Here is a 15,359-nt window from a genome sequence, read left to right on the forward strand (position 1 = left end):
AGCAGGGCCTGAAAAGAATGTCGGTGTTTCCCTTCAGGTATAGGTGCCTGGGGGTCAGGGGGAGAGGGAACGGCAAGGGGTGGAGTGGGAGGCGGGTGATCGACAGGGATAGAAACGGTGTCTCCTCCTCCCTCTGAATGTGAAATAGCCAATGAGGTGGCGCGGCCGGGCCGGCCGGGCCGCCAGTGCCATATAGTATGCAGCAACCGGAGGAGTCACGTTGGGGGAACGGCAGAAAGCAGCTATCCTTTTACACTACTTTGCTCTAGCAGCTATCTTAATGGTGACTGCGTGGCCGGGGGGAAACCTGATCGGCCAGATCCAGCCGAAACCGGGAGGGAGGGAGTGGGCTTTCCGGAGGAGGGGAGGGGGGAGGGACACGAAGAAGGAGGAGTAAGAGAGGGGAAAAGAAAGAGGAAAAGAGTGCGAGGGAGTGAGGGAGGGAGGAAAATAAACAACAAAAAAATGTCCTCTTCCTCCCCCACCGGGCAGATTGCAAGTGCGGCGGACATCAAGCAGGAGAATGGGATGGAAAGCGCCTCGGAAGGGCAGGAGGCGCCCCGAGAAGTGGCGGGGGGCGCGGCGGCGGGGCTGAGCCCCCCGGCTCCAGCCCCTTTCCCCCTGGAGCCGGGGGACGCCGCGGCCACCGCCGCCAGGGTGAGCGGAGAGGAAGGGGCAGTGGCTGCAGTGGCGGCGGCCGGAGCGGCGGCGGATCAGGTACAACTCCACTCGGAACTTCTGGGCAGGCACCACCACGCCGCGGCCGCCGCCGCCGCCGCCGCCGCCGCGCAGACCCCACTGGCCTTCTCGCCCGACCATGTCGCCTGCGTGTGCGAGGCGCTGCAGCAGGGGGGCAACCTGGACCGCTTGGCCCGGTTCCTGTGGTCCCTGCCCCAGAGCGACCTGCTACGTGGCAACGAGAGCCTGCTGAAGGCGCGGGCGCTGGTGGCCTTCCACCAGGGCATCTACCCTGAGCTCTACAGCATCCTCGAGAGCCACAGCTTCGAGTCGGCCAACCACCCACTGCTGCAGCAGCTCTGGTACAAGGCGCGCTACACCGAGGCCGAGCGAGCCCGCGGCCGGCCGCTGGGCGCCGTGGACAAGTACCGGCTGCGCAGGAAATTCCCCCTGCCCCGCACCATCTGGGACGGCGAGGAGACGGTGTATTGTTTCAAGGAGAAGTCGCGCAACGCGCTCAAGGAGCTCTACAAGCAGAATCGCTACCCTTCGCCCGCCGAGAAGCGGCACCTGGCCAAGATCACCGGCCTCTCCCTCACCCAGGTCAGCAACTGGTTCAAGAACCGCCGGCAGCGCGATCGGAACCCCTCTGAGACCCAGTCCAAAAGGTGAGCGCCAACTTTCCTCCTCCTCCCCCTTCCTCTCCCCAACCCCCTTCCCAGCTTTCTTTTCCTCCAAGTGCTCGCAAACATGGCGCTTACCTTCCCCACCAGCCTGGTCCGGCAGCCCACCTCTCCCCGCCCCCCACCTCTCTCCCCGGCTGGGGGAGGGGGGGCGGCGGCGGCGAGGGGCGGGAGAACCTTGCTCCTTACCCTCCCCCCACCTCCCCCCAGAAGTTTCTGGTCGCCCGCCTAGGTCTCAGTCCCCGCCCCCACCTCGGCTGGTCACTGCTGCCCGGTTTCCCACCCCCATCCCTCTGGCTTTGAAGTTGCCACTCGCTCCCCGGTTCTGGCCGGGCGAAGGATCGTGTGTAGACGCCGGAAAGGCAGTCCTCGCTGCCGCCCGATGCCCACGGAGGTTGCCAGTAGCGCCCGCCGGGGTCTGCACCTCCACTGGGTCACGCCGGCCCGGCGCGCGCACGCGCTCCCGGACCCCCAGGGTTCGGCTGCCCCAGGCAGGCGCTGGAGGTGGCCGTGGCCGCTCCGGAGGGAGAAGAAAGTTGGTGGGGGTCTGGAAGCGCAGAAGGGGGTCTGGGGACGTCGAGGTTTTATATGACAGAGTTAATCATTCACCCTGCCCGCTGTGGTTCCCTTCGCGGCCGCGGCAACTGTGGGGTGTTGGTGCGGCTCGGCTCTGCGGTGTTTTGAAACCTGATTCTGAACTCCTTCGGATCGAATTTCAGCGCCGCCGGGGTGGTGGGGCTAGAGGGCGGCTTCCCCGGCCCCCGAACCCTGCGGGGCTCCCTCCCGGTGTGGTGATTGGGGCTGGGGGCAGGCTGGCACCAGGCGGACCGCAGGGAAGGACTGGGGGCGCTATCCACTCCGCACCTCTTTGAGCGCCCACCCTGGCGGGTTTGAACTTTTTGACTGCCAGGTATTTTTTCCCAACCGGTAGAAAGTACCGGGTTTTCCTCCTCTTTTGTACGTCCTCCCGAGTCAGACACCTGGTCTGTGTGTCTTTGTGAATTGTTGGACAAAGTAAAGAGAAGGTCACCGAAAGGGATGGTGTCGCCAGCCCCGCGGGGAAAGGAGAGAAAGAATCCAAAAGCAGCTCGAAGGTTCTGCTCAGGGGAGGAATCTGGGAGCCAGGGAGCTCGGCCCGGCGGGGAGAAGGTGATCACCCGGAGCGTTCCAGAGACCGCCGCGGGCCGCTCCTGCCCGTTTCTCGCCCAAGGCTAGAGGGAGGCTCCGTGCCCGAACCCGGCCTCGCGGTAACCAAAACAAAACGCGCACTGCGACCTGCGTGCAGCCCTCCGCAGACGTGCGGGGGCGACCCAGAGGAGGCGCCTTGGTAACTCCACGCCACCTGTCCCCGTGCCTGCTTGAGGCAGCGGATCCTGTCGGCGACGGAATCCGATGGGCAGGGGGTAGGGGGTTGGGGAGCGGGCGTGGCGCGCAGGCCAGCTGCCCTGGAGCCTCCACTCCCTGGCCGGGCGCGTTCCCCGCGTCTCCCCAGACACACTCAGCCTGCTTCGGCCCCCCCCCCACCCCGCAACACACACACCCGCTCCCAGCCCAGTTGCCTGGTTGAGGCCCCTTTCCGGATCTACCACCCACCCGCATACCCGGTGAGTCACCCTCGCAGACGGCGACGGCGGCTCAGCCTCAGCTCGTAAATCAAAGCGCCTTCTGCGCTCCTGGCCCCGCAGTCCAAAGCCCGGGTAATCCCCTCCCCTCGGCGTGAAAGCGAACCGACCTCCGGGCACTGCAGGGATGTCGGATCTTCTGCCGGGCCAAGTCCCGCCGTGCCCCGAACTACCTCTGTCCTACCATCCTTTCTCCCCCGACCCAGCCTCAGACCAAATGGGAAACACCCACCACTACCCCTCCCCAGATTTGGTATTTACCCCCAAATCGGAGAGCTGAGGAAACAGTCTTGTTTGGAACAGAACAGAAGGACTGAGGGTGCTGGGGAAAGGGTCTGATAGGTACAAGGCCACTGAGTGACCCACACCCTTTCCCTCCCACCTCACCAGGGCACGAGATGGTGTTTGTTAAATAGGCCCCTATGGCTTTCTTTGGATTCAAAGTCGACTGCACATAACAGTTCTTGGGTTGAAAGTGCCTTTCCTACAACAAGACAGCCACTTTGTTGAATGAGACAGTTGTCAGTCTGGTGGAGTAGAAGTTTGGGAACAGGTGAGAAAATGATCTCTTGGTAACTAACTGGGAGACAAAACTGAATACTTCCCACCTCCTGCTCCATTGACAGTTTCATTTACCTCCAAAATCACACTAATCTGAATTGGTTTGAGGGGAAGGGAAAGAGTTCCTAAACAGAAATGACTGACCAACCCTTTGAGGTTTTTTTTCTGTGGTATAGGTAGCAGCATATTTAACAGTAATAAATAACTTCAGTGCTATAAAACCTTGTAGACAATTCTCCTGTAAATCCTGTTAGCTGAATTTATATGTTTTAGACCTCTGGACTTTTTCTGAACTTATTATTAGTAAAGGTTATTGAGACATGAGTGTTCCTCTTCTCAGATGCCCTGGTCAGAATCTGCTGAAAGGCCTCATAGGTAAAACAAGACTAGAAGACTTCCTGCTGTGCTTTCCTTAAACACTACCTTTAATGGGATTAGAGGCTGGTTTTCCAAACAATTGGCACTATATAGATTGTCATTCCCATGACTTTCTGAATGTCTTGATTTCCTCCTCTGTACAGTGAGTCGGATGGCAATCCTAGCACTGAAGATGAATCCAGCAAGGGTCATGAAGATTTGTCTCCTCATCCACTCTCCAGTTCATCTGATGGTGTCACCAACCTCAGCCTTTCCAGTCACATGGAGCCAGTATATATGCAACAAATTGGAAATGCTAAAATATCATTAAGCTCTTCTGGAGTTTTGTTGAATGGAAGTTTGGTACCTGCCAGTACTTCACCTGTCTTCCTTAATGGTAATTCTTTCATTCAGGGACCCAATGGAGTTATCCTTAATGGATTAAGTGTGGGAAATACACAGACAGTGTCACTGAATCCACCAAAAATGGCATCAAACATTGTGAGCAATGGTATATCCATGACTGACATACTGGGGTCTACCTCCCAGGATGTGAAGGAATTCAAAGTTCTCCAGAGTTCTTCAGCTAACTCAGCAGCCACCACCTCCTACAGCCCCAGTGCTCCTGTGTCATTCCCAGGGCTGATACCCAGCACTGAAGTGAAAAGAGAAGGTATTCAAACAGTGGCTTCCCAGGATGGAGGTTCTGTAGTGACTTTTACCACACCAGTGCAAATTAACCAGTATGGCATCGTCCAGATCCCCAATTCTGGAGCAAGCAGTCAGTTCCTTAATGGGAGCATTGGATTCTCTCCACTGCAGCTGCCTCCTGTGTCAGTGGCAGCTTCACAAGGTAAAAGTCTGGTTTGGTACCGTAATGCACCAGTGAATGGTTTAGCCAGCTGCTGTAAATGATGCATTTGGTGAGAGCTATAGATTGCTGTTACTGTTCAGGTACCTTACTGGCTGCCACAGCTGCAGAACAGCCTTGATTTGTTCCTCTTTCTTCACAACATCCATGTAATATCCAGCTTGCTTGGTTCCCTGGCATCATGGGGGTGGGTTTTTATTTTCCCAACAACTGAATGGAAAAATACAGTTCGCAGAGAGTCCTGCCAGTTCTACAATTATAGAAATATGCTAAGTCAATCGGTGCTTACAAAATAACCCACTGCTTGACATTTTAAGATTAAAAATTAATAATATTGCTAGAACACAAAATAAGTCAAGCAGTTGGTAAGAAAGTGTAGACTTCACCTAAGCATTTTTTATTTGACCAAAAGGAGTTTTAGAAGAGCGAGCCAAAGAGACTGGATCATTTGCATTTGATTCATGTTCCTCCTATAAGTAAGACTAACAGACCGAAAGAGAAAACAGAGGAGTATGTGATTGTTGCTGTGCATGTATACTTGCTCCCTAAATGTGTGGGTTTATTTATGGAGGTAACTGTAAGCCTTATTTTATATGTTGGTGGCTTTACTAAGGCATCTGCTAAAGGAAGCACTGATCTGAAATTTGGGAAACCTGTGGCTGATATGCCAGTTCTTCAATGACTTTAAGCAAATCTGGATGGCTCTTTGTCATTGTTTCTCTATAGAAACAGGAATGGTTAGAATGGCAGTGGAGGTTGCAGAGCTGCTTGAATTCAGGAGTGGGAGATGTTAGTGCGTATTTGCCTTCCTGGAAGCAAATCTGAAAGTCCAAATTTTTACCAAAACAAAATAAGTAACTGTTTGCCTTAAAGATCAGCTTCCTGTAAAATGGTTTTATCCCCCCCCCAAAAAAACCCCTCAATTTATACACAACTCTAGTTTCCACAACTATGGTCTACTTCAGTTTGTTTGAGGCATTAGTGGAAGAATTGTTGTGCAGTAAATTCCATTCTGTTCATTTGTTTCTCTTTAGGTAAAATGGTAGTATAGTAACACACAACAGTACTGCAGCATGCTATTTATTTATTCATTGTTCCAGGCTATGGAAAGGATTAAGCTTAGTCACTATCCAACACAGGGCAAAAATAGGAAAACCACAGGGAAAGCCAAAGTGCTTAGTTTACAATACTTTAATGTGGATCTAACCCTTTTTCTCTCTTTAGGAAATTTCCAAATAGTAGGTAACATTTTAAAGACAACAAATTTGAGCAAAAAGCATGGTATGTACATTGGGGGAGGAGAGAAGCAGGAATACTTCTCACACATAAACTAAATAAGCGCTACCATAGAAAATTATTACAAACTAATAGCTAATTCTTAAAATAGGACATTTAATATGAATAAGAACAGCATTTTCAGTTAAAGTAGCTAAGATCAAATGACAGAGCTGTCAATCCTAAGACTTGTCTGGGTGAGTTGAAGACATAAGTTTAACCAGATGGCCCAGGAAACAACGTTCCCTTAGAGTAACTGTGTATTGCAGTTCTCAGTAAAGCATTTGGGGATTCAGCCTTTCTCAAAACAGATACCAAGCCTTTCTTAAAAATGGCTAGACAAGGTAGATTATCTTTCTATAGTCAAAATTTATATAGAAAAGCAGAATCTCTACATCTTTTACTCACTTTATAATCTGAATAAATAAGGGTTTTTTTTAAACATCATTATAAAATTATACTTTGTTACCTATATGATTTCTCAACTGGGTTTTTTAAAACTGATTTTGAAATGATTGTTCAATTTATAATTCAATTGCAGCTATACTTAAATATCAAGTTTTAGATCACATCTGCTTTTCCCCCTTCATCTATGTATTTTATAATATCTACACACTTAGAAATATTATTTTATTTATATTCCATAGCAGTTTGGGAAAATGTCACACCTATTATGTTATATATAACCCTATCAAAAATAATGAATCATTTTGTTCACAAATACACTGGCAAACAATTTGACAAACACATACACACAACAAAGTAACCTAACCATCTATTTCAGTGTCTTTTGCTACAATTTAGTAGTCAACAAGAATTGTAAAGCCTTTTTAGTTTGTTTGACCTGGAACAAAGATTTACGTTAGAGAAGAGCTCAAACATATGTAGAAATGTTTTTCTTAAGTTCAAATAAAGTGTTTTCATTTTTTGTTTGTTTAAAGCCATTCCTTTGCATTTAAGGTGCTTAAAAATGTTTGGAAGACATATAAACAGCCCTGTGACATACATTTATGGATATAGGTGGCAACATCACAATTATTCTATTAATTCAAGGAGGGAAATGTTTTAGGTGAATTACCTTTAACATTAGTCTGTTTTCTCAAAATAATGAAGAGTTTACTGAACATTTAATTCAAGATCGGGGTAAACATCCTACTTGAATTATTCTGTCACAAAACTCCCCCATGTCCACCTTTCCTTTAATGGCAAGATAATTGCCATTATTTCACTGTGCCTAGGAAAAAACTTGGAAAGAAAAGGGTTTTATTTGATGGTGTGAGTTGGGGGGAGGGGGTCTGCATTGTCTGAGTTAGCTGATTTGAACAACTCAGCTTTCTACTTATATTTCTTCTTCTACTTCTGGTCTCTGCAGAACATTATAATGAGAGTCTCAAAAGATACAAACCTTGTACAGAAGCATTAGCTCTAGCTCGTTATGTTAATCTGTATTTTAAAAAGCACATTTCTTTATTATCATTAATTCTTCCTGTCACTACAACACTGAAAATTCAGAACTAGCACAACAAAAGGAAAAAAAAAAAACTGTTGAATCTTTTGTTGACATTATGGTAAGTTTGGTGAAACTTTGCAACTTGTCTGTACAGGTTTATATGGTTAACTGTAAGCCCCAGGGTAACTCATCTATGTGGTATTTTCTGCATTTCCGTTTATATTTTATGTCAGTTACTGAGCTTGCCCTGAACAAAGGCATTCTCTTTCGCATTTGTGTTTTCTAGTTCTAACTGGCAGAGCGAGCAATAACTATCAACTAATTGAGAGATATCAAGTCTCAGTAATACTGAACCAGAAACTTGACTGAAAATAGAACTTGGAAACAAATTTTTTTTTTCACATTTGATTTCTAAGCCAGTAGTTCTCGCTCCTGCTTCATCACCAGAATTACTCAAGGAGTTAAAAATACACCTGTTCTGGGACTTACAGAGTCAGATAGATTCTCAGGAGCGGAGCCTTGAAATCTGTAGTTTTAAGTGCTCAAGGTGACTCTACGGAACCTGAGAAAAATCATGTGTGTAAAAAAGTAACTTTTTTCTTTCCTTATCAGCCCCATCAATGATAATCTGTACTTTATTTTTTTTTTAGGTAATATTTCAGTAAATTCAAGCACTTCAGATGGGAGCACATTTACAAGTGAGGCCGCCACAGTCCAGCAAGGAAAGGTTTTCTTGAGCTCTCTTGCTCCCAGTGCAGTGGTATACACTGTTCCTAATTCAGGCCAGACTATAGGATCTGTTAAACAGGAGGGCGTGGAGAGGAGCCTGGTGTTTTCTCAGTTGATGCCTGTCAATCAGAATGCACAAGTAAATGCAAACCTGTCTTCTGAAAGTATCTCGGGAAGTGGCCTCCACCCACTGTCCTCCTCCTTAGTTAATGTATCCCCAACTCACAATTTTTCCTTGACTCCCCCTACCCTACTAAATCCCACTGAGCTAAACCCTGACATTGCCGATAGCCAGGCAATGTCTGCACCTGTGGCAAGCAAATCTACTGTGACATCTGTCAGCAACACTAACTATGCAACTCTTCAGAACTGCTCCCTTATTACTGGTCAAGATCTATTATCAGTACCCATGACCCAGGCTGCCCTTGGGGAAATAGTTCCCACAGCTGAAGCCCAGGTGAGTCACCCCTCCCCTACAGTACACCAGGATTTTGTCAGAGAACATCATTTGGTTATGCAATCAGTAGCTAACATAAAAGAGAATTTCTTAACAAATTCTGAGAGCAAAGCAACAAGCAACTTAATGATGCTGGACTCCAAATCCAAGTATGTCCTAGAGGGCATGGTTGAGACTGTCTGTGAAGACCTGGAAACAGACAAAAAAGAGCTTGCCAAGCTCCAGACTGTCCAATTGGATGAAGAGATGCAAGACTTGTAAACTTAATTTCTTTTTTTTTTTCCTGGCATCAGCAGGCAAATCTTTTCGTGAAGACCTGAGGACATAAAGGATTTTCCCATTTGAAGGGAAACATTAGTTTTGCAAGTAAATGCATTCAAGAGACTTTGGATTGATCTGCATGAAGATCACAGTTAAATATGCAGGAGTAGAACTGCATTACTGCAGCCTTTTTGTTCACATGTGTTCTCTTTCAAATAGATGGAGACAGAGGAACAAGATGAAATATATCAAGAAGTCAAAGTGTATCATTTGGTTGACTTAACATAATTCTAAGATCAAATGGAACTTGATAAATAGTTTTCTAAATTAAAAATGTATACACTTAAGGTAGAAAATTAAATATCACTACAGAGCGTTAGAAACAATACAGTTCTTTTTGTTTACTTTTACTCCACGGGCATTGGTAAGGTTAAGAAGCATAAAAGGTACTCTACACTATTCTAAGGGTATATTTTTGAATATATGCATTTCTGTTTTTCAGCATTTTTGTGAGTCTTGGCTTGTCTCTATACGTTTCCAAATATGATTGCTCATAGTTCACTGTGGCTGAGAAAGTTTGCAACTCGACTAAAAACTCTGAAACAAACTTCAGTATGAGTGTAAATATATTAGTCCTATAAGCAAGAATTTGGGTAATTACAGTGAATTTTATTTATGCTGTATATGTTTCTCTTATACTTCAGACACTATGAACTGAAAAGAAATGTTTTCGTACTGTTTAATTTATTTTTATTGTTTGAACAGGAAGTGAACAGTTATTTCCAACAAAGTTTTACTTTTTGTAGGATTTTAAAAGTAATGATTTTTATCAGGAGTCTATTAAGGTCAATATTAATAACACTGAAACAAGAAATCTAACTCCCAATATTGGAATTTTGGTACTTTTTTTCACATCCTTGTTCTTTATTTAGCAACTCTCTGACTCATTTAAGTATATTTTCTACAGAATTCTATGTGCCTTTTTACCTTGTGGCCTTTTTATTATTCTTACTAAGGTACAGAAGTTTCAACAGAAGCACTGATGACTCCTTTCTACTATCCAACAGGGTTAATTTCACAGAATTGCTCTAAATCTGAAGAACTTAAGTTTCACTTATATTATTGGAGTTAATGTTTATGATGCAAGTGGTTGAACAATTAATTATTGTTGATACTCTTCATTACAAAGAAGTAACAGTGATAGACTACCATGTAAAACCAATTCTGGAGGCTATGAAAACAACCATTTTAAAGGAAAGAAAGAATATGTAACTTCTATTGAGTTGAATTATGTCCCGTTGAAACTTACTTCTAAATGTTTTAACTCAGTTGTTACATTATAACATATGACTGTTGTTTGCACTATATTATCACCTCTTCTTTAAAAGTAAATCTTTCGGGGTTCTTGTAAGAAGCTTGTTTGATAATGTTGTGAGCTGTGGTTACAGTTTTTATCAGGACTCTGAACAGAAGATGTAATAATACAAATACATTTATGTAGTGAGTAAAGTCTCTGGTCTCTGAAAAGCAAGAAAAGTGAGAAAATGATCTCTTCAGAGATGACAGAAAGTTATTGAACATGAAGATGTCACCACATCTTGCTTTCTTTAAGATCGAACAAAGAGTCCACTGTAAATGTCTACATGCCCATCAGCCCAGCATGTTGAATAAGGGCCATAGAGGATTTAACTTTTGTTGTTATTGCAAATGGAACTTGCAGGCATGGGTGAAGAGCCCTTTGAAGAATTCCTCCCCCATCATTTTTTTTCCTCCCCCATCATTTTGATAAAGAACTTAGATCCCATTTTTTTATGGAATTAGTGAATGTTCCTAAACTGCTGAAATTACGTGTTTTTTTGTTTTGTTTCGTTTTACAACATCAGGTTTTTTAGAGTTCTCTTCCACTCCACCACTACTTATACAGCTTGTTTGTTTCTTTAGGTGTGTGCTGATCATGTTACTGAGATTAATTACATGGGTCTATAGTGCAGTTTACATGAAAATGATGTTTTCCACTTGATTGCTGCAAATATCAAGAGTTTGTTAATTATTTTAAAATACCCATCCAATAAGAAAGATGGGAAGGTTTAAAAAGTTATATATGTTATATATACATATATATAACAGGAAAAGTTTTGTGTCTTCCAAAAATATAAGCCTCTCTTTTATTCACAGTTCTTCCTCTTTTCTTCCTTAAGAAAAAGATAGCACAAAACTTAAGACTTACCTAGGAAACCTATTCATACTCCAACATGATGTAATTATACCCCTACAGTTACTCCAGGTAGCTATACAATATACCAGGTAAGAATCAATGCACATTATAAAGAACTTGTTTTCTATTCTTTCAGTAAAATAAGGGCCAGTTGTTATGTAGCCCATATATATGGGAATGAAATAAGGTAAACCCCATGATCTCCTTGCACAGAATTGCAGATGTTTTTTTGCAGTACCAAGGGCCAGACTCAGAACCCTTGTCAGAATTTCCCTCTTATGTAAACCAGTGCTTGAAGATGCTGCAAATGACCCTCTAATGATCCCCAAAGAGGAATCAGAATAGGGATAAATAACTCCCTGCAAACCCCAACCCCTGCTGCTGGCTGTGTGAGCCTATCTATGCACTCTATCAGTCAGAATTGATATATAGCTCTTAGTTACATCCAGTAGAGGACAGCCTGTTGTTTAAAGAGAAGGTGCATTTGTTCCTCAGTCAAGCAAGAGCACCTGTGTTATACTGCTTTATAGCTCACGTATATTCATAGTAAAGACTGAATTATACACATTTCAGTGCCTTTCTTGGGTTATGAAAGGCAGGTAGATGTTATATCCATAGATAAAATTCATAGTTGAATTGCACACTGACCTTAAATCTCCCTGTATATGCCCTTGCATCTTGCATGTTAAAAGCTGGATAATTGGGTAGATACTGCAGCCTGCCCTACTACATGTTAAACAAGTGTGCATTAGTACATAACCAGAAGTTCTTCATTCTTTAAAATGTTTTTGACAGATCATCTCATCATAAAAATATAAATAATTCAGGAAAACTGTGGGGAAAAGAATTACATTTTATAGAAGATGTTTCAAAGTCTTCTTAGAGATTAGATAATAGAGTCTAACAGTTATTTTGTATCTAACTGATACATTTTATGTTAATTTCTTATTACCACCACACATTTTATTACTCAAAATTGTATAGCATGTGACTCTTGGCTTTCAGGGTTCTCAAAAATTTTTTATTCTTTTGTTGCATGTACTGTATGTTTAGAGGCAACCAGTTATATACTCAATATGATTTTACTGTGCCTTACACAAAGAGAAGATCTATACAGAATGTATATCATGGGGTGGTGTAACAGAGTCTATACTGCACTGTTAGGTGATGGCACACAGAGCATGTCCCAGAACATTTCTGTGCTTAATTACCCAACCAAAGAGATCTAAAGTATGTATGTTGTACTGTAATAGGGGTTTATGCCTGGACAATTAAGTGTTTTATTTGTTTTCTGAAATGATGTGAACTTATTTTTCTAAACACTATGCTAAATAAACTTTATATTTATACATACCTTATGTTGAAAAAGTTATTTATCCCTGGGAAAGCAGAGAAGAGTAAAGAAAAGAAAAACAAAACTCCACAAACATTTCATAGGCTTGCAAATATAGGAGGAGTCATTTTGGGAAAATAGTCTGTTGGTCTTTATACAAAATTACCCAACTCACTTAATTGTACTGCCTACTCAGCTAAATGATTAGATTTCATCCTCCTTAAAGGAAAGAAATGTGTCATTCATTTGGGTGTCCCAAAATCTGAATCTGATACCATTTTTAATGGAATTAAATTGAAAGGTCCAAGGACCTTTCCATTCCCAACCTTACCGAAAGAGCTCAGTATCACCCCATCTTTAAAGCACTCCCATTAGCAAAGTCTGGTTATACCACAGCTGGGTCCACCAGTGGTTTGGCTTAAAACTATGGCCAGAACAGCATTACTGAGTGTGTTGAAGAGTTAGCCTTAGTACAGTTTGGTCCTCATGTTAAAATTACATGACATCTGATTTTGCATGCCTCCCACACTGAAATGAAGAGGAAACTAGATAAAAAAAATAGACTGGGACCACCTGTACAACTCTATTACAAAACTAAAGTCATCAAATTAATTTCAGGTATTATGTGTAGAGTTTTTTATAATGTCATTCAGTTTATTTATTTACAAATTTTCTATGTAGTTAAACCAGTTAAAGTGAATAGTGTCTCAGTAAATGGGTACTGTATAGGGTCAGAAAATGGAGTGATTATATTTTATAATATCTTAACCAAACATTTTTTAAATTTTTATTTTATATTATAGTTGATTAACAATGTTGTGTTAGTTTCAGGTGTACAGCAAAGTGATTCAGTTATATATATTCTTTTTCAAATTCTTTTTCTAAATATATTTATTTATTTATTTTTGGCTGCATTGGGTCTTCGTTGCTGCGCACAGGCTCTCTCTAGTTGTAGCAAGTGGGGGCTACACTTCACTGCGGTGCGTGGGCTTCTCGCTGCGGTGGCTTCTCTTCTCTAGAGCCGCACAGGCTCTAGGCATGCAGGCTTCAGTAGTTGTGGCATGCAGGCTCAGTAGTTGTGGCTCACAGGCTCTAGAGCGCAGGCTCAGTAGTTGTGGCACACAGGCTTAGTTGCTCTGTGGCATGTGGGATCTTCCCAGACCAGAGCTCAAACCCATGTCCCCTGCGTTGGCAGGTGGATTCTTAACCACTGCACCACCAGGGAAGCCCTTAATGAAACATTTTTAAAACATTTGACAAGGTTACTGATCTACTTCAAACTTTTTTTTAGCGACAAAATTTTTTAATTTTATTTTATCGTAGTATAGTTGATTAAAATGTGTTACTTCAAACATTTTTGTAGCTCCTTGGAAACTAGCAGATTAAAACCCTTCAGTAGGAATTCAAGGCCTTTAGCTATATGATTCCATCCCACCTTTCCAGTTTGCCTTAAAAATAATAAATGTAGAAATTTACCTTTGTACCTCACCATTTCCAATATAGTAGATAGTAAATAAACAAAATACATTCAGATAATGGTCAATGCTATAAAGACAATAACAGGGTGATGGAATTGAGAATGGAGAATGGGTAGAGGTGGGGATTAGATTGGTCAAGGAAGGTCTCTGAAGAAGTGACATTTCAGAAGAGAGGTTTGAACGGTTCAAGGGAGCCAGCCTGCAAGACCCAGAAAAGAGCATTCCAGCCATAGGGAACAGCAAGTACAAAGGCCCTGAGGGAGGAGCACAGTGGCTGGATCACAGTGTTATACACTCTAGGGGTCATGTGAAAGGAGATCCAGTCCGAGAGACAGGCAGGGACCAGATCATAGGTAGAGCTTCACTGGTCTGTGCCAAATAGTTTGAATTTGATTCTGAGAAGCAAGGAATGATATAACATGACTTCCACTTTAAAATATCAGCAGCCTTTTCTTTGGAGAATGTTGTGGGAGGCAAGAGGGACGGCAGGGATTAGGAAACTATGTCACACTGTCCTAAACTGTTGGACAGGAAATATGTCAGGAGCTCTTGAAGCTTGTGTGGCAGTTTGTCCACAGATGTCTCCAGAATTTTGTGTTCTCTAATCCTTCTGTCTACACGGCCTCCTGCTTTTAGCCAAAGCTGCCAGCTTCCTACTATGATTGTCCCGGTCTGAACCTGTGCCCTGAGCTCCAGGCTGGTAGATGCACTTCCCTAATGGATATCCTCAGAATGTCCTAGTCACCTATGACTCTATATATGAAAATTTAAACTATTATCTTCACTGTAAACCTGTTCCCCACTCTGTGTTCCTCATTCATCCATTGGCCAAATATAAAATCTGGGATTCACTCTGGCGTCTTCTGTCCCTTTCTTCCCACCTCCTCCACCAGATCACTACATCTATCCAAGTCTGCTTTTTTACTGTCTCTTGAATTAATTCTTTCCCCTCCATTTCTAGGGTTACTGCTATAGTTTAGGTACTTACCATTTCTTGACTGAATTATTGCAGCCTCTGCCTGCTTGGTATCCAGTGTCTGGTCCTCATTCCAGGCTACATTACAACTATATTCAGATAGGACTTTCAGAATTCAAGACCTATCCCAGCCTCACATTCTAGTTTGAAATCTTCAATGGCTCTCCATTGCTTATGAAATACTGTTTAAACTCCTTAACATACAAAGCCTCCAAGACCCAGGTCTTACCTCTCTGTCCGGTCATGTCTCTAGCCACATGAATCTGTTGCCTACAGGCACCTACAGGTTCCCTATAGGCACCTACAGAAAGAACCTACAGGTTCTTTCTTACCTACCAGATCACCCAGACTCACTAGGAAGTGAGTCTGCTCCAGGAAGCTCTGTCTCACCCTCATAAACAGAATAGTACATG

General features: G+C 43.5%; 2 protein-coding genes across 3 annotated transcripts in view; one reads left to right on the forward strand and one right to left on the reverse strand.

The window, feature by feature from the left end:
• The window catches only part of MNAT1 (MNAT1 component of CDK activating kinase), a 228,101-nt gene extending 226,524 nt beyond the window's left edge, over window positions 1–1,577 (reverse strand). The window contains exon 1 of the mRNA XM_059059688.2: window positions 1,440–1,577. The gene's annotated coding sequence lies outside the window, so the exon portion shown is untranslated. The remainder of the gene's footprint in view (window positions 1–1,439) is intronic.
• Window positions 201–12,512, forward strand: SIX4 (SIX homeobox 4). Of its 2 annotated transcripts, XM_059059657.2 has the most exons (4): window positions 201–283; window positions 493–1,346; window positions 4,066–4,754; window positions 8,148–12,512. In XM_059059657.2, the coding sequence occupies exons 1-4, from the start codon at window positions 281–283 to the stop codon at window positions 8,942–8,944; spliced, it is 2,343 nt and encodes a 780-aa protein (XP_058915640.1). In that variant the 5' UTR covers window positions 201–280; the 3' UTR covers window positions 8,945–12,512. The 2 variants fall into 2 exon arrangements, with proteins under 2 accessions (XP_058915640.1, XP_058915639.1); XM_059059656.2 differs by lacking the exon at window positions 201–283 and having other exon boundaries at window positions 390–1,346.
• The last annotated feature ends 2,847 nt before the right edge of the window (window positions 12,513–15,359 follow it).

This window comes from Kogia breviceps, chromosome 3, assembly GCF_026419965.1.
Source record: "Kogia breviceps isolate mKogBre1 chromosome 3, mKogBre1 haplotype 1, whole genome shotgun sequence".
In the NCBI taxonomy this organism is placed as follows: Eukaryota; Metazoa; Chordata; class Mammalia; order Artiodactyla; family Physeteridae; genus Kogia; species Kogia breviceps.

Bases quoted from the DNA above. Each gene is read 5' to 3' on its own strand.
- SIX4 (XM_059059656.2), top strand. From the start codon at position 466: ATGTCCTCTTCCTCCCCCACCGGGCAGATTGCAAGTGCGGCGGACATC. The intron at 1,347-4,065 runs GTGAGCGCCAAC...TCCTCTGTACAG, and splicing joins TCTGAGACCCAGTCCAAAAG to TGAGTCGGATGGCAATCCTA. The intron at 4,755-8,147 runs GTAAAAGTCTGG...TTTTTTTTTTAG, and splicing joins GTCAGTGGCAGCTTCACAAG to GTAATATTTCAGTAAATTCA.